General features: G+C 39.6%; 1 protein-coding gene and 1 long non-coding RNA gene across 6 annotated transcripts; one reads left to right on the forward strand and one right to left on the reverse strand.

Moving 5' to 3' along the window:
* Window positions 1-405: 405 nt before the first annotated feature.
* LOC143482768 (natural killer cell receptor 2B4-like) lies at window positions 406-16225 on the forward strand. 5 transcript variants are annotated; one of them, XM_076981280.1, is made up of 10 exons: window positions 411-465; window positions 731-804; window positions 9226-9519; window positions 9698-9943; window positions 12843-13139; window positions 13572-13817; window positions 13916-14026; window positions 14932-14978; window positions 15109-15249; window positions 15781-16223. In XM_076981280.1, exons 2-10 carry the CDS (start codon window positions 750-752, stop codon window positions 15904-15906), a joined length of 1563 nt encoding a protein of 520 aa, XP_076837395.1. In that variant the 5' UTR covers window positions 411-465; window positions 731-749; the 3' UTR covers window positions 15907-16223. The 5 variants fall into 5 exon arrangements, with proteins under 5 accessions (XP_076837397.1, XP_076837395.1, XP_076837398.1 ...); XM_076981282.1 differs by having other exon boundaries at window positions 406-804; window positions 15109-15216; window positions 15781-16222; XM_076981283.1 differs by lacking the exons at window positions 411-465; window positions 731-804 and adding an exon at window positions 815-1633 and having other exon boundaries at window positions 15781-16225.
* On the reverse strand, window positions 14006-17460 carry LOC143482770 (uncharacterized). Its single transcript, XR_013122292.1, has 4 exons — window positions 17186-17460; window positions 16979-17108; window positions 16489-16538; window positions 14006-14340 (listed from the first exon to the last, which is right to left on the reverse strand). It is a non-coding gene; the product is annotated as an uncharacterized LOC143482770 (long non-coding RNA).
* Between the last annotated feature and the right edge of the window lie 1705 nt (window positions 17461-19165).

The following is a 19165-nucleotide window of genomic DNA, read 5'->3' on the forward strand; positions in this document are numbered from 1 at the left end:
AAGGCTCCTTTTTCATGCCCCAACATATCAAGCAGTCTCACATAATCATGCTATCTGACTTCTGTGTAAAAAGCTAAAGAAATAATTGCATTAAACCCAGGCTCTGTGTTAATCATGTGCTGTAAAGAGGTGAGAACCAGCTTTAAAACATTAAATGGGCAATGCAGTCCAGAAACACGGAGGAAATTAGGTAAATTGGCTGTCCCTACAAAATTCTCTGAGTGTGTCTCTCCTTGTCTTCTTGTTCAATAAAAGTTTTCTGTGCATGAAGGTGTGTCTGTACAACCACTGGTGGCTCATGCTCTGTCATGGGTGTTCTCACTCCACTTCCTGCACGTGATTCAGTTGTGGTTTCCTGTAATGACATGTTGGGTCATGTTGTGCACAAGGTCTGCTGCACCTTGCCAGAAAGAAGTTGTAAAAGCTTGAACCTGTGCTTGTAAAGTGACCTTGGGTTATTGAAAGGTGTTTGTATTAATTGAAGTTTCATTCATCTCGTGGTTTGCATAGATTCTGCAGTGTTGTAGAAGTGAGATGGAGGTGTAAAATGTGCTCTTTATACACCATAACAAGACAGGCATCCATTTGAAAATATGAGCATCAATATATGTGAATGTTCATATGCCAGATTTTTGTTTGCATATTATTGCATATTAATGCAATATTTTAACCAGAATTACAATGGTGCTGTATTTCTTCTTTATGTTTAAAACATCCTCTATTTAAAAAGAAGAAGTAGAGCTGACGTGATGGCGATTCTGGTGCGGCTGTTCGTTTTTCTCTCTGTTTTGATTCCCATTACAGGTATGTTGTATCTGTCCCAGATAATAGTATAACAGCATCATGTTATAGTTTATAGTCGAACAGTATCATAGTCTGTAATTTGTAATTTAGTCTCAGCTGTTACATTCATATAATTCAGTCAAGATTAACTGATTTGATCATCAGCAATGCAAACGATGAAGGAAGGAAGTGAGTGTGCTAACTGTAGACGCACATTCGAGAGAAACACTATAACTTACGAGTGTTTATTGGATATTTACACATGAATGTATCTAAAACACTATAATTCAAGTGTTTATACTTGTCATTATGCCTGACAAGTATTTGGGTAAAGGAGTGTTCTTGGTCAGATGCAAACGTGAACAAGTAATAAACTATACATCATTTGTTACTTTATTAAGTATTTTTGTATGTACTTTTGCATTTTATTGAATTGTTACATTTTTTTATTTTACTACAAAGTTTTTTTGGAGTATTGACACAAAAAGCCAGTTGACATGCTTTTGTCTTTCTTGTGGGCAGTGGTGACGTGTCAATAGGGGGCGCTGGGGCGCTGCCCCCATTAAATAATCCAGAGAATAAATACTACTTAAACATATACTGTAAACTCATGTAAATTAAATTATATATTGCAAAAGCATTATGAAACTAGTAATACAGGCCATTATAGTTTCTTAAAAAACAAACAAACAAACAAAAAAAAAGATCAAGAATTGTATCTGCTGAATTTCTCTCACATTACATGTATACCATTTACTTCCTGTGTGGGACATCAGGCAATTGCGTGTGTATGTAGGTCCTCAAACGTTTGGCAAGCGGGTCATCCATGTCGTGTGTGTCATGTCTTGTGGTAAGTGTTTGTCTGTGTGAGATGTATGTGGTTTGTCGTGGATAAAGTGAGGGGGGTGTGCGAGTGCGTTTTTATGCTGCTTGTCACGTGTGTTGAGTTGCATGTGTGTTTTGTATATGTAGAGTTGATGTTCATGTTGATTCTGTGTGTGTTTTGTGCAGGGTTCTTTGTAAATCCTCATGAAGGTGTACCCCCCCCCCCCCCCCCTTAAAAAATTCTGGCGGAGGGGGTGGGGAACTAGTGGGGTCCGTAGCCATGTGGAATGGCCAGGGACGTGTTAATATGTCTGTGTGTCTAATGTGTAGGTGCTCCTCCCTGGAGGTGTATGGTGGTTCTCCTCTGTAGGCAGGAGCCCCTGATGATTTGGGGTAACTGAAGCACTAGTCTGAAAGAACAACCCTATGAGGTGGAGGCTCCCCATATGTGTTAGAGACCAAGGGGCTCAGGCGAGAAGAGCTACTGCTCCGACTGGGGCGTGGTTGTCGTCCGTTAATGACCCAGTCAGTCCAGGACTCTGCCCAGGGGGGCAAGTAGCTTATGTGGATTGTCTGTTTCAGCTCTAGGACCACGGCAGACACGTTCCTACTTTGTCTCCACCCTCCCTCCTTTTTTTAATGTCACCGTGCTGTTGCTACTGGACGCACTGCCATGGAGATGCGTCACGGTATGGATGCCCCCTGCCGGTTGCCTCCGTCAGCAGTGGCAGAGTTTGTGTTGTCCTGTGTTGTTTTGTTGTGTGTATGCCATTAGTGGCACTCATTAGTAAGTTCTCCACCTGAGGGCCGCTTGTCTGTCCCTTTATATGTTGTTTCTTTGTACCAGCTTATTGCTAACCTCTACATGTTTGTTGGCTAAGAGGTTTAACTTATCTTTCCATGTTTGCGAAATACGAAGTCAGTGGGGAACCGTCAGGGCCCTCTACGCCCTCTCAGAGAGCCTAAAATATTCTTAAAACATAAATGTATATAATATAATTTATCCAATTTTATTTGATCTACTTACAGTTTGACAATCGACATCTAAGCAATTACAAAAATATAAGCAAATAAATTATTCACCCGTGTCTATTGAATCTGTGTTGGAAGGTGAGGGGTTAAGTGGAAGCCTGTGAGCCTGTGTCTCCCCCTATCAGGACTGTGATGCCCGCTGTTCGTTTACAGAGGACCTGGCAGTTAGAATTCAGCGCAATACCAGTTTCAAATGACAGTAAAATTGACCAATCATATCTTCCCTCTTAATGGGCGGGCTTAACTGTATGATAATTTCCGCCCGCTGTGGCAACGCTAGCTGTCGTTAGCATACCACCGCTAGCTAGTTTCGATTCATTCCTTTGATGCCCTCGTGCGTGTTGTCTACATATTCCGCTCCCGAGGAACACGAAGCTGTGAACCTTATTTTGCTTAAGAAGTTATCTAGTACAGATGTTATTGTTTATTGCGTTTCTAAAGCTGTACTGTCGTCTCAATTGTTATTTTTTATTTTTTTAATTGCAGTAAATTAGGAGAGGAAACAAATTACCAGGTATAATGGTCACGGTTCGCTACTGGACGAAGTAGACCTGACATTATGGCAATTCTGGTGCAGCTGTTGGTGTTTCTCTCCATTGATTACTATTTCAGGTATATTGTCTAATTGGTCCATGTTAAGGGTTTTCTGGAATTAAAACCATCAGGGGTAAACAGAATTCTCAATTTGTTCAACCTTCAGTGTTCTGTTACCAGCGCTGAGAGTACAGATTCACAACACACAGGTGTCAGTAAAGAGTTTAATGATAATACATATAGTTAAATACAGAACAAAGAAGATGTGTCTTAAGAGACACTTACTTAAGAGTAATAATCACATTAAACCCCTGTTTTTGGCTCTGTAAAGAGATGAAAATGGGCAACATGTCTTCCTGGTTATTATGTTTTCCACTCAGCACTGATCTTTTGTTCAAATCCCTATCTGGAGTCTCCTTGTATTCCCTGTGTGGGTTTCTTTGTGGGTTTTTCGTCTCCTCCCATAGTCCAAGAAAATTCAGAGTGTACGTGAGTGCGATAAAACAGTTGTCTGTGTGTCTGTGCATGAATGTGTGTCTGTACATCCAGCAGTGGATGTCTGTCTCACTCCACGTCCTGCACATAATTCAGTTGTGGTTTCCGGTATACGGCAGGCGATGCACGCAAGGACTACTGCTTCTTGCAGAAGTGCTCTCAGTCTGCACCAAGACCCGATGCACCACCTCTAATTCAGAATCACCTCAAACGCTCAAGAATTTGGGGTGGTTTATTTTGAAATTGGGCTCATATATTCAGGCACTACCAGAGCAGAAAGAGCTTTGGGAAAAAGTATTACAGGTCACACCATTTAGGCCATCACTAACTTCAAATGTCACTGTACACTGTTCTGTAAACTGTACAATGTATTTTTCTATGCATTGTATTACATTACATACGTCTTGAAATGTAAACATTTTAAATATGGACATGAGGCCCTTTGCTTCAAGAATGGCCTGGTGGTAGGGAACTGGTCTTGTGACCGGAGGGTCGTGGGTTTGATTCCCAGACCTGAGGCCATGACTAAGGTGTATAGAAATGAGATTTTAAAAAATGTAAGTCGCTCTGGATAAGGGCGTATGCCATAAATGTAAGAATAAGTCAGTCGTTATACGGAAGTAAAACCCTAGAACAGGAAGCATCTCACGCTCAGTGCAATGGCGATGGTAAAACGTGTGATATTCATTCTCTGCAGTTTGACCACAGTTACAGGTAGAGTCCTCAAACTTAATTTGTTTTTTTATGATCTACAGTGGCTGGATAGCAGAGCTTATCCTTAAATTATGAATATTATGAATCACTGTGTCATACATGCATGTGACGTTAAAAGTATGCAATGTGGTCTTGCTGACTGAAGATATTTTCACATAATTGATTAAACATTTGATATTAGATGATTGAACATTATATCAAGACGGTTGATAATAAATATTCTTTAATGTATATATAGTATAATCATTGTTGGTGCTTTATTTTTAGTGAATGTTGGGTGTAGGACCAAAGCTTGCCACACGTATAGACAGACATGTATCTACCAAAGATTGGGAATTTTAGTAGCTGGTTACAGGTATTGGAGGACCTTTGGTTATTGTGGTGATGAATTAAATGTTGCTGTGGTTGGATGGATGTTTTGAGGATCCCCTTCACTGCATGTGTCCTGGTTGAGTTGCAAAATTTCTTGTCATAGCCAAGTGGTAAAGAGGGTTCAGTTTGGTGCAGATGCTCACAAGTCATTTTTTGCAAGTCCAAGTCAAGTCCCAAATATTTGAGTGACACTGCAGTCGCAAATCACTTTATAGTTCTGTTATGACACTTCTGATGTATAATACCTTAAACTGGTTAATGAAGAAATAAAATTTTAAAAAGCGCGTGCACACACAAATGTTTTCCAGATAAATTTTGTATCTGTATTTTTCTCCAAAATGTATTTTTCTGGATACAATATTCTCTTCTTTCAGTAGAACATCTGCTATATTTTGTTCTAAAAGATAAAGGGCTGTGAAATAAAAAAATATAAAAATCTTTCTAACAATCACATTTTTTAAACTATAGGGCATATATGAAAGGTCTGCATATAAAGAAAATAGAAACCAAATTAGTAATTATAAAATAAAAATTAGAAACAGAATTCAAATTTTACAACAATAATGATTTTGACATAAAAAGCCCTGCAGCAACAACTTTTTGTCTCCTAATGAACTGGATACAACACAATCTATTTGAACTTCAAGGTGTCTTTTAGTGTTCCAATATAAGAGGAATATGTTTTGCAACTAACACATTACATTTTAAAAAGATCAAGATTGACAGGGTACTTACACTTAGCCTGGCTCGGTGAGGGCGCATTATGAGGCCTCCATGACTGAACACCCTCTCTACTGGTGCACTAGTGGCAAGTCAATACCAAGCTAACTGGCTAAACATTAGGTTGTTATAACACACTAACTGTGACGCTAAGCTTGTTTGTAGCAGATGATAACCTAACAGGTGTTACACCAGATTCTGTGACCGTCGAGTTTTGTGACCACAGGGGGCGCTATCTCGCAGTGTCTGTTCACAGGCACGAACGCTTTACGAATGATACGTAAACTACGCTGATGTGCTTTCTTTACTCGTTTTGTTGGTTTCCGCCAGCCAAAAGATGACAGATCATTTATATTTCATCTTCTCTTAATTACATTAATGTACTTAAACAAGAATGTTTTGTTGCATCATTTTACATGAAAATAGCAAGCTTCATCATAAGCAAGCTCTGCAAGATGCTGACATTACGAATCGTAATTCTAAACATTTGAATAAAATGTTTAAATATAGACTAATAAATGGTTAGGGTAATTTTTTCATTGGTTTCTGTTATTGTGGAGTCACGGTGTACTATTGTTACCTGGAGATTTAGTGGGTCACATATTCTGATGGCTGCCGTCAGAATTGGTGACCCCAGTTAAACGGTTCACCTGTCCATCCCATTCATGATTTCTTTGTCTTGTTTAAGTACATTTATGTAATTAAGAGACGATAAAATGTAAATACAAACATCTGTCATCTTTTGGCTCATGGACACCAACAAAACAAGAAAAGAAACCGCATTAGCGTAGTTTACGTATCATTTGTAAAGCGTTCGTGCCTCTGAACAGAAACTGCGACATAGCACCCCCTGTGGTCACAAAACACGACGGTCACAGAATCTGGTGTAACACCTGTTGTGACTAACCTTTCCGGGTGGGTTTTCAGGTAGCAAATAAAATTAGATGTGGTGGAACCAGCGTCCTGTCTTTTATGCCACACACGCTGTTTGCTGCTCTTCTTTTTGCTACTTGTACCCAAAACTCATTATGAATATTGGAACAGAAGCAAGGTAGGGCAGTCATGGCCTGGTGGTTAGGGAGTCTTGTGACCGGAGGGTCGTGGGTTCGATCCCCAGACCTGAGGCCATGACTGAGGTGCCCCTGAGCAAGGCCCTTAACGCTCAATTGAGATAAAAATATAAGTCGCTCTGGATAAAATGCCAAATGCCATAAATGTAAATGTAAGAAAGCGTCCTCACTGGTGCCGCCACGATAGCGGTGGTTTGCGGCACGCACATTTGTGTCATGTAAAGCTAGGTTTATACTTGACGCATCGTGCGCGGACCCTCATGAGCAGGAAGTGAAAAGCATACAGACAGGCAGAGAAGAGATTGTCAAATGAAACACAAAAGAATATTACAAATAAAAGATTGTTCACGAGTCCAAGTCGAGTTGGAAGTCTTTTGAATGCAAGTCTAAGTCAAGTCTGAAGTTATTGTATATGCGACTTAAGTGCTACTCGAGTACAGGGCCTGAAATTCATTTTTCAAAATGAGTGGGAATTCCCCCCTTAAATGTGTCACATAAGGGGGATTTCTACATTTTAGGGGGGGGATACTTCTGGTGAACCTAAATACAGGTCTTGCTGTGCTTCAACAAGATATATACAGTGTATATATATACACATCCATATATATATGTATATAATATATATACATTGTAATTTGTCTCTTGGTTTTTCTCTACCCTGATCTGTCCTCTACTTGGTCTTTCTTTTCTAAAAAAAAAAAAAAAAAAAAAAAAAACATTCCAACTGCTCTCTTGGAGGGCCAAGCTGAAATTAGCATACATTGGTTAGGCTTGTTATAACTTAATTTTACATCTGTTTTGTGTGCTGAAATGTGTCATCACATCACAATCAGCTGACTGGGCATCAGGCAGAAATGTATACATTGCAGTAATCCAGGGTTGCCAACTCTCACGCAATGAGCATGAGACACACGCATTTGACCGTCTTCACACGCACAAACGCCACATCCGATTTCTCACGCTGAAAAAATCTAGTTTATTTACCTCTGATCTACATCTATGATTCAATTAGTTACTAGTTCGCTCTGGCGCCACTAGTTCGCTTATATCGCTCTGATATAATACTTAATGTGTCCATTTTACACCCCCCCCCCCCCCCCAAAAAATTTACACACGCACACCCCGCCCCCCGGCCAATATTTTACACACACGCCGCCACCCCCTCCTAAAATCAAATCTCACTCAAAGTGATAAAGTTGGTAACGCTGGTAATCTGTTTTTTGCCCTTCTCCTCCGTTATTGACCACCTCTTTCAGATCAGCCTCGCGCTTTCTTTTCAGTGCTGCTGTATGAGAGACATTAGCCGAGTGGCGACTTAAACTCGATGTTTTGTAGCATCGGCTGGTAAAAGGCACAGCACCGTACATTTTACAAATCGAGCAGCTCATTTCACCACTATTAAATTCGAGCCAAGGATATATTCTTGGCCAGTTGGACTGAAACATATCTTTGGACTGCTGCTTTAGTTTACTACCGTCACCTGTCTGTGACTCCGAGGATTAGTTTGGTCAACGTCGCCACCGCTGCGGTGCTAGGAAGAGTGAGCGCGCCGAGTGCAGCGTCCAGTACGGACGTCGGTCTGTCCGACTATCTGTCCGTCTCACAATACAAACCGAGCTATTGTTTTGCTGAACGTTTTCGCTGTAATTGTGTGCGGCAGTTTCCCGCATTATTATGGCTACAATTGCGGGAATCGAAGAAATAGTGCGCAATTCCCGCAATCCCGCACTGAAATTCAGGCCCTGCTCGAGTAGATGAGTACAAGTCCCAAACTCGAGTCTCCATCTCTGGTTTGGTGGCCTCAGGATTCCGTATTGTAACGCTTTGGGGAGTGGACATCAAGTCTCCACTTCAAACCGGATAGAAGGATGCTTTACAACAGAGCTTAGGAGATGAGTCGTGGAGCACAGGGAGGAGGCCGGAAAGAAACTTGGCAGTCTTGTCGATGGTAAGAAGCTTGGTTTATTTCACACAGTCTGAGCTCCAGCTCTACGGGACCATCCATACATGAATGAAGACCATTACAAGCTCTCTTGCGTTACTCACAATGAAAAGAAACAACATGAATGAGCAGGGCCAAGTAGTCTGTCGGTGAGTAGCACCGAGGGAGGACTAAACTAACTCTCTCTGCGCGGTGCGTACTGACGCAGGCGAACTCGCTGCTGCTTAAAGAGACAGTGTACAGTTCTGACTGTTACGGCATCTGCTTATGATGTGGTCCTGTTGGCGGCGTCAAGCCAGAACCTCCAGCTCTCACTGGATATTTTGCAGCTGAGTGTGAAACAGCCAGGGTGAGAATCAGCACCTCTAACACTGAGACCATGATAGTCAGTCGGACAAGGCTGGAGAGGAGTCCTTGGTTCAAATGGAGCAGTTCAAGTATCTCGGGTTCTTGTTCATGAGTGAGGGAAGGATGGAACGGGAGGTTGGCAGGTGGATTGGTGCAGCGGCTGCAGTGTTGTGGATGCTATGCTGGACTGTTGTGGTGAAGACAGAGTTCAGCCAAAAGGCAAAGCTCTCAATTTACTGGTCAATCTATGTTCTGACTTTCACCTATGGTATCGAGAAGATTATTATTATTTATATTTAATATTATATTATATTTATATATTAAAATAGTCAAATTAAAGTCCTGCTATTATTGTTAAACCAAACTAATTGTCTTGTCTTTGCTTCTTAGTGTCCAGTGATGTGTATAAGGTGGTTGGAGGTTCACTGGACATACATCTGGAAATGCAAAACATTGAACATTTCCAAGAACTTAAATGGATGTTTAATGACAAACTTATATTGATATACTCAAAAAAATCAAGTGCAACGGACTTTTCTGCTTATAAAGATAGAGTGGACTTGAATAAGACAACATTCAGTCTGACACTGAAGAACCTAACTAAGAATGATTCTGGAAAGTATATAGTGAAAGGAGAAGATCAGCAGGAAATCGTCATTGCTAGCTACACACTCTCTGTACTGGGTAAGTACTGATGCAGGATAGGTTGGTAATAAATATGGTTATCGCATCAGAATCTTTGAAATTGTTATGTAATATCACACTGAAGCTATGTTCAACACCAGTGCCACCTGAACCAGTTAATAGAGCAGGAATATTTATGGGACTGTTTATGGGATGTTTGTGTGTTTTTTGTACTCAGATCCAGTGGTGGCTCCAATTCTTACCTATAGTCGTCCTCAGAAAAGCAGTGACACATGTAAAGTGTCCTGTGAAAGTCAGGACCTCTCAGTCTCTACTAGCTGTTCTAATGAAACCTGTGAGGCAAAAAACGCAGCATCATCAAACCTCAATCTTGGCCTGCATGTCACCGGCACGACTGTCAACTGTACTGTCAGCAACAAAGCCATGTGGATCAACACTACACTGGACATTAAACTCTGTGAAGGTTCGCACATGCACTTGCACACATATCCACTGCATGCCATGGTAAAGATGTGTAACAAAATCACCACCCATTTCTGTCTGCAGGGAACAGTAACAAGTCCAACCCAAATGGCAGTTCTGTCCAAAGCTGTGCTGTGATGGTGTTCGCTGTCCTGTTCTTCTTGGTTATTGTGTCATGAAATGGACACGGAAAGTAACAGGTTATACATCAGGGCCAGCGCTAGGGCGGGGGCGTGGTGGGTGGGTGTAACCCTAATCCTAACCCAAATTGTGTCTTGCTATGTTAAATTTACTTAGTATTTCTGTGTGTAAAACGTGTACTAGATTTTTTACTTGTACTTGAAGAGAGTGCATCTGAGAACCATCCACAACGAGCTGTTGAATTTTGCTGGACCTCTTGTTCTGTTTAGAAAGGTCCTGAAACTGATCTGAATTTCGCTCAATTCCACACCTGTTAAAGTCACCACTAAAGCCAACACTTCGCAATCTATGCAAGTAAAGGCACAGCCAGTTAGCACACAGGCTAGTAGCCGATAAGCCATGCTTCCCAATAGCCACTCACCAGCACGTCTATGCACAACATTCCAGCGACCTACCGGTCGAATCCCCTGTGTGTACTTCTCCGTTTCTCAGTTGGATGGCCACCACTGCACTAACGCAAACTCAGTTCCTCCAGCCGCGACGGTCACACGCCAAACAATTTGCAATGTCTTTGTTCACCCAGAAAGGAAGTGAATACGCTCACATTTATCGCCCCACTTCGGCACCAAGCCCACTCCCTACCTGCGTTCCACCTACAGTGGGCGTGTCCCATACCTGTGGGAGCGTCCAAGACGGCTAGGTATTTCGCTGTTGCTATTGCGGTCTTCCTAATACAGGAACTCCAATTGGGATTTGCACATTTAATGTTAAACTCAAATTAAGCTTACAGCCATGCCACAGATCCGTAAGGGATTATTGGGTTTCTGTTTCTTTAAGTTAAGTTGTGGTGTGTGTATCAAGACTAAGGTCGTTGTTCTTAGAAGTGCACACACAAAATAATTAGGAGGTCGTTATTCAGAAGTACATACATGGACGGTTATAAAGCACAAGAACAGGAAGTATTTCACTCTCAGTGCAATGGCGATGGTAACACAGCTGATATTCATTCTCTCCAGTTTGACCTCAGCGACAGGTAGAGTCCTCAAAACTTTATCTATTTATTATTTTTATGATGTATAATGGCTGGCTAGCCAAGCTTGTCCTTAAATTATGAATAGTATAAACCATTGTGTTATACATGCATATGATGATAAATATGCAACACTATCTTGCTGGTTGAAGATCTATTCACATAATTGATTAAACGTTTGATATCAGATGACTACAACCTTGTGGTATGTATATGTACATCTGGCACTAATTTTGTTAAAATGCATTGCTAAAAGATAAATAAAAAGATCAATTATTTTCAAACTGATGAAATTCCATAAATGCTTAGTAAGAGTTTAGTTATGTGTTTTTAGTTTTGGGCTTTTTTTTTTGCATAAGACACATTTAAGTGGACAGTATTTAAGTGTATTCCTGTGCTGTTTGAGAAAGCAAATACCTTTGATGTGATGTGGGGTCTACCTTGGAACCAACTCTGCAAAAATAAACATGTGCTTAATAAAAAGCACCCACTTATGTGCGTGTGTGTGTGTGTGTGTGTGTGTGGCGAAGGACGTTGAGGAGGTGTTACACCACAGCATTTTGGTTGCACTCTTGTGGACAATAACCACTCATGCATGTTAGAGGCCAGTGGAGCATGCTGAGAATTGTGCATACATGTGACCCATAGCAGGCTAATCCCATTCAAATTCAACACTGGTGTGCAGAGATTCAACCAGGATGCATTTTTGAGGGTCAAGTCAGGTTTTCCTCGGGCCAGTGGTGGTGTGGGATATATTCCTTCACATAGATCCTCTAGCAACGCCACACAATTTTCACTTCAAGTTTAATTCACTTGTGATTATCTTAAATATGATTATACACTGGAAGCAAGATATCTCAGAGTAATATAAATAATCTTTTCTGACAACTGAGAAAATGAGAACTTGCCCCACCACATCTATATTTACAGATGTATCCAAATATGATATAAACCATCACCTGGTTTCATCTCTCATCTATGTGTGCAAATCATTCAATGTTGCAGCACCTTAACTCTGTTGTTCTATCCTTATTATTCTGCTCCCCAATGTATGTTTTATATTGACTCATATTCTGTATTTAGTATTTCTGTATTTTTACTATTATGTCTTTCCTATTTTTGTTCCTTTTGTATATCTGTACAGTGACATTGAGCTTGTGTGAGGGACTTTGAGAATAAAGCTGTCACGCTACAGCCCCGAACCTCTCCCGTCGGGCGTGTGTTAATGTATTCCATGTCTTTATATGTACGCCCATGGGTGTGGCTGGGTGTGTGTGTTCACTTGTCTCGTTAGTCTAATGTGTTTCACGCGGTGCTTGTTAGGCTACGTGTATATAGTGTGTGTGTTTGTAACGTTTGGTGCTCGTCTTTAATGTGATCTGTGTGTTTAACATTAGTGATTGTTGTTAGTGAAACACGCTGTGAGTGTGTCCTGTCAAGTTGTGTTTGACTGCTGTTCCAGCATGCTTTAAGCATGTCCTGCATCCAGCTTAATAAACGTAGCCTTTATTTGAACACACCTCGTCTTTGTATCCTCGACTCCCTCGCGCCCGTTACAAAAGCGTTGTGGTTAAAAACTGCAGATAAAAAAAAAGCAAGCAGGATGTCTTTTGTAAAAAATTTATAACAATTCAATTACATACAAAAACATAAAATACAATACTACAAATAATGTTATAATAATAAAAAAAAACAGCATGAACAGAATACGTTTGTTCTTTCTCTACAGTGTCCAGTGATGTGTTTAAGGTGGTTGGCAGTTCTGTTCAGCTGCACATGAATGACAGGAAACAACCATTCAATGTCCTCTCATGGATGTATATCAAATCATTTATACTGAAATATGAAACAAAATTTAATATAGAAACATCATACAACGCTAAGAACAGTCGGATGGAGTTTGATACGTCTGACTACAGTCTGACAGTAAATAACTTGGAGAAGAGTGACAGTGGACTCTATAAAGCAAAACTTACTACTGATGAAGAGGAGAGAATTGATGTGGAGTACAGACTCTCTGTATTGGGTAAGTCTTAACACTGATTACACAGGAAAAATGCATTACTGAATCATTTCTGAACAGTAATGTCAGTTAAGAAGTTTATGATGATATATTTGATGACAAAAGTTCTGATGAGTATGTTTTAAGGTGTTTACATTTAACATTATTAAGTATCATTAAATTGAGTATTTTCAAGTGAGTTTTGCCATAATGTAATACCTTAAAAATTACAAGGCAGCATTCATAGCAGTAATGAAAGTCGATAACAGTGTTGCCACTATAGTAAACTTGAGGAGAAACATTCATGCTATTTAAGGTACCCACATTCCACCCTAGAGAGACGCTGTAAGATAATAACAGATCCTGTGAATAGTCATCAAATGTAGATCATTCCTCCACTCTGACTGCTCTGATACCATATGTTGTATCACAGTGATGTTTGTGGTTGTTCCCCAGATCCAGCTGAGATTCCAGTGTTTTCTCCTGTCCATCACCAGCAAAGTGATACCTGTAATCTCACCTGTAGAGGTCGCGACCTCTCAATTATCACTAACTGTACTAATCACATATGTGAGAACAAGGAAACATCTTCAGGAGGCCACACCCTTTCTATGTTTGTCAGTGGAAGCACTATCATCTGTAACCATAGCAACCCAGTCAGCTGGAAGGGAAGTACCATAGAGATTAAAGAAATCTGTTCAGGTACAAATTAATTCTAAAACACACACACACACACACACACACCTTCAATCTTATTGTACACATAAATAGTTTTCTCTAAAATACACTTTGTTCTCCAGTGGGAGGTACCAACTATCTGCTCTACACTATACTAGCCCTGAGCTGTGTGGCACTGACACTCCTGCTGACTGTGGTTGGTTGTGTCATACGAGTCAGGAGGAAGAACACAGGTATCATCTTTATAATGTTCTAAATCACATCCAATAACAATAAAAAAGACAATAAAATGAACAGCCTTTTTATAATTGGAGATACACTTTTATAAGACAAACTTGGAGAAACTCGTGCTGCATAATGAAGATGATGTAAGAGATGTTGCTTCAAGAGGTGATGTGGTGAACGCACAAACTGGCAATCAGAGTCAAACCAAAACAGTAAAACACTGCCTGTAAGGCTCTTGGTGCATCAGTGCGAAACAGGCATCTTCTGTAGCACAGTACCAGGAGCTAGGTGCAGCCTTAAAGGTAGGCGCCTGTGGGCTTTACTGAGAAGAGACAGCAAAATAGCACAGATGCAGGATATCAGTAACCAGCAGAGGGTGTAAGTGTGTGCGTGTGGGTGTGTGTATGTGGGTGTGTTCGTGTGTTTGTGTGCGTGTGTGGGTGGTGTCCCTCCATCTATGTGCTGAGCATCTGTGGCAATAATACAAATGAAAAACCAAACAAAAGTATCATAGAGTAGTGATTAGTGAATATTTTCACCACTGGAGAGAAGGCTGCTTCCCCACATTTTCTGGGTTTGTTCAGTAAGCACCGATCAGTCGTAATGATCATAAAAGCCAATCCAGTCATGTATAAACCTGCGAGTCATCTCTGGTGAATATGCCACCTTTTAAAAATAATCTTTAAAAATAATCTTTCTGTCTTTAAAAATATTAAAGACAAACCTTCATAAGACTCATTGGCGTGTAATCATTAACATTCAGTATGTGCATTTGTCTTTATGGCCAGCATAAAGCTGCTGCCTAGCAAGACTGTAAGTGTTTTTAACAAAAGTGTTTTAAAATCTTGGATTATATTCTATAACTCATCTTCATTGGTATCCTCAAGTGTCCATTTTCTGTTTGTTATTCTAGATGGCATAGCTTCTCCACCGTGTGACACTGTGTATGCAGAAATTGAGGTAAAATTCCAGCTGTTAATAAAACATTAAATATTGTCTGCTATTCTAGTGTACACTTTATATTGTTTAAGAAAGTTGAAGGACTCATGAAACCCACAGCATGGTGTATGTGAATGAATCATGTCTGCAGAATGAAACTGAAAGACCAAGAAATGGGGGGAGGTTGGAGACAGATGGACCCTCTACTCTGTACAGTATCATAGGGATGCTGCCACGCCCGAGTGATGGATCTGCTCAGGTGCTGCAAAATCCTCTCTATAATGAACGAAATGTGAGCAGGTGGTTTCATGTTACTGCAAAACAGCTAAAAAAAAAACTGTTTGTATTCTGAATTATTAAGCTAGTATAAATGCAGTTTTCAAGACGTAGCACAGTTATTGAATGTACTAGCCTAATGCATTTGCTGTAGCCAAATTGCATTAGTATCAGTAGAGATAAAATATGCTTTATACTGTGTGCAGAATGTTTTCTGGCACGCTTCCAATGGTGGAGATTTGCTCTTGACAATGGTGGGCACTAGGCCTGGTTCTAGACTGCTTTTGAAAGCCAAAACTATATTCAGGGCTTGATATGAGCTAGCACGTTTCAATTTAACCAATGTTAACCAGTGTTAAGATTGTGCTAAAAGCTACTTCTGTTGATGGCAGAAACTTTTTTTTGTGGTGTACTCTCCTGAGCTGCCCAATGCAATCTATGACTTATCTGTGACTTATATATGACTGTATGTCAATATGACTTATCAAAAGTCTGATATTTTGAATGTTAACAATGCTAACAATTCTGTTTTATTATGATCACCCAGATATCTCAGAATTCCCCATCAACAGTCTACAGTAAAGTGGGTGTTTCTAAGCCTGAAACCATTTATGGAACAGTGAAAAAGGTCAATAAAGCTGCAGATGGAACCCCATCACATATGAGAAAGTAAAAACATACACATCGTTTCCAACAGCAGCCTAAACATAAATCCTTTCATTTGCGGGCTCCTCCAGGACTCAGGATTACTGTATGTAATGTATTTTTTTACCTTGTTTGAACAGTACCAAGAACAGAAATAGTTGATGCTCCCATGAGACACAAAATAGCTTTTAAAAAATTCTAATTATTTAACCAAGTGGCCTGTGTCTATGCTACTGCAATGTCGTGTGTGTGTGTGTGTGTGTGTGTGTGTGTGTGTGTGTGTGTGTGTGTGTGTGTGTGTGTTCATTTTATGTATCAATAGATACCGATGGGGTTTTTTTTTTTTTTTTTGCATTATTTAAAATATTAGAATTAGGATTAATCAAAATGTTTTAATGTATTGATGTATTCATGAATTTATTAAAAAGTGGATTAAATATATCTCATTTAAATTAACAGGTCTATATAATACATTTTTAAACAGTTAATTTTTGGGAGTTATTAATTTTTGTATTTACATATATTGTTTGTTTTGCAGATTTAGGTAAATAATAAATAAATGAATAATACAATAGAGAGAATTTAACAGCTACAATGATTTAGCCTTTACCTCTTCACATTCAGCAGTGGTCAAGGATGTGTACGTCACGAGTGAAGAACCTGCATTAGGGAGGGAGGGATGAGGGAGTAAGTGAGGGATGGAAGGAGGGAGGGAGGGAGGGAGTGAGGGACGGAGGGAGAGAAGAAGCAGAGTTTGAGTTGGTCTCCATCTGAAATATTTCACGAAGCAAAGAAAAAAAAACATTAAAATACACTACCTAGTACAAAAGAAGCAAATTATAACAACTTCAAAAAGAAGGTATTTTACAAGTAAGATTAAGGTTACAAATTATTCTGACCTCTAGATTAGAGATTAGGCAAACAATTAACATAACAAACATTTATATCTTCATAAAGTAAAATAATAATCTAATGTACATATTACATCATTAATGCCACATTGCTGTCCTGCGATTCAGTAAGTTGGAATTTCATTCAACACTAGATGTCACACTTCTATTTTCTCTGAAACACACACAGATGAAAACAAGACATGGTACCAGGAATGAAGACTTTTGGAAGAATGAAGATTTGGAATCTGCTACTTCATGACAGATCATGCTTAGCTCTTCTGCTAGTGCTGGTTCTCATCTTAGTTGTAATTTACGCGATGGTCCTACAGACACAGCACTATACGCAGATGTACCAGAGTCAGAGAAATGACACATGCAACACATGTTTTTGTTTTATGCAGATTCTTTACATACCTGCGCATTATGAGGTGTTCTTTTATCTCAGAAAGAAATGGGTAAGTTCAGTAATATTCAGTTCGTGACGTTTAGTGATGTCACCAAACGAGTTGAGCCACCAGACGGAAAAGTTAAATGACAAGAACGTGACCATTTTCATTTTCGAGGGTTTGTCCTGTTTTCTTTGACACGCATGCAGAAGAAAACAAGACATTGGTCACAAGTTATTCACAAAGATGTGTCACCAGTAGATTAGAGAACAGCCTCATGATTTGCTAGAAAACCCTAAGTGAGAGAGAGACAGGCTGACTGACATTGCATGTGTGACTCATGGTGTGTGGTGAACTGTTTGGGGTGGGAGTGTCTTTCATTTATAGTATATGGACACAAGCAGTATATACACACAATACAAGTGCTGTATAAGGGTGAGACTAACCAAGTAAACAGAACTGTAAATGTAATTTAAATACATATCTGACAGAACTCAAGAAAAAGAACAAATCCACCCTGAAGAGACTGGGTGTAGTTAGAATGCTGTATATCACCTTCCTAGGACCTCCACCCTCATCAACACACGTAATAAATATATATAAATGAGTGGTGGGCCGTTTATGGCGATAACGCTGATAACGGCCCACCACTAATTATTAAATTTAACTCGCTTGCAGACCGTTTTTATCTGTAAATATATATACATATATATATATATATATATATATATATATATATATATATATATATATATATATATATATATATATATATATATATATTGTATTGTGTGTATATATATATATATATATATATATATATATATATATATATATATATATATATATATATATATATATTGGCCTGATTTGCATGTATGGTGCAGACGAGCGGAGGAGAAGACTGCGGAACCTGTGGGAGGGGCGGGGGGGGTGTTGCGGGGGCTGTAACAGTTTTCTACCCACAAGTAAGGTAAAGGTCTGCTTGTGTAAATATAAAATGAACAGCAACCGTCCTCCACAAAAAATTAAACACCCACTGTTGATTTTTGAAGTTGGCCTGATCTATATCTTGACTTTTTGAAGCATTTCACACATAAAACACTATGTTATGAAGTAATATAACATACCCATAATGGTGATGTGAATTTGCTTCAAAGTTTGTGGGAGGGAGTGTGTGATTGTGTCCAAATCAGTATGCCATATACAACCAAAATGTGTCAGAGTTGTCTTTGTGGTGTAATGAATCCCATCACGCAACGGTGGTGGAAAATGTTTCATAAATTCCACCAAAAAAGGTTCCAGAAGTGGAAGGAACCTTCATATACTCACATGACCTCACAGTTTGGTTTTCATTTACTGCACAGTGGATGCTATCCTACATGCTACTACAAGGACCAGTGTACAGTACATACTGAGGGCATTACACCATATACAGTAAGTAGTCCATGATCCATCTTGCAATGTGCTGCATAGTTTCATTAAAATGTTCAGCGTAAGCAGGGAGATCACCCTTGCAGCTGTCTGTACTTTAGCGAGCAAAAATAGAAATGAAAATGGCCAGAAATAGTCTAATACTTATTTAGTAAATGTAAAACCTTAAAATTATAATGAGCTTGCTGTCATTGTTGCTTGAATGTGCACATGCAGTTTTATGGAGGAGGTGTCACTCCAACAATTAAAATAATTGAAATATACTTTTCCCAAACATCCATGCAACTCTGTTTAAATGCATTACATACACAGTTCATGTTTTCATTTTTTTTGTGTTAGGCTTTTTCACACTTCACACAGAAATGCAGCAGTCTGCAGCCACCACACAGGAGGAGGTGTGTGTGTGCAGCCCAGCAACACCCAGCATGGCTACCAACACCCCTCCCCCCTTCCGCTGCTACTGCGAGTCAATGGAAATATGTTTCCCGCCAAGCTGAAGAACGTCAGTGCATGATCAGGAAATTAAAAGAGCATCAAATTTTAGGGTCACCTGAAATGCACCTCGTCAGACAGG

This window comes from Brachyhypopomus gauderio, chromosome 19 (assembly GCF_052324685.1).
Source record: "Brachyhypopomus gauderio isolate BG-103 chromosome 19, BGAUD_0.2, whole genome shotgun sequence".
Classification (NCBI taxonomy): Eukaryota; Metazoa; Chordata; class Actinopteri; order Gymnotiformes; family Hypopomidae; genus Brachyhypopomus; species Brachyhypopomus gauderio.

Coding starts and splice junctions, on each gene's coding strand:
- LOC143482768 (XM_076981280.1), top strand. CDS start 750: ATGGCGATTCTGGTGCGGCTGTTCGTTTTTCTCTCTGTTTTGATTCCC. Junction 13,140..13,571: donor GTACAGACTCTCTGTATTGG/GTAAGTCTTAAC, acceptor GTTGTTCCCCAG/ATCCAGCTGAGATTCCAGTG. Junction 14,979..15,108: donor CTGTGTATGCAGAAATTGAG/GTAAAATTCCAG, acceptor TCATGTCTGCAG/AATGAAACTGAAAGACCAAG.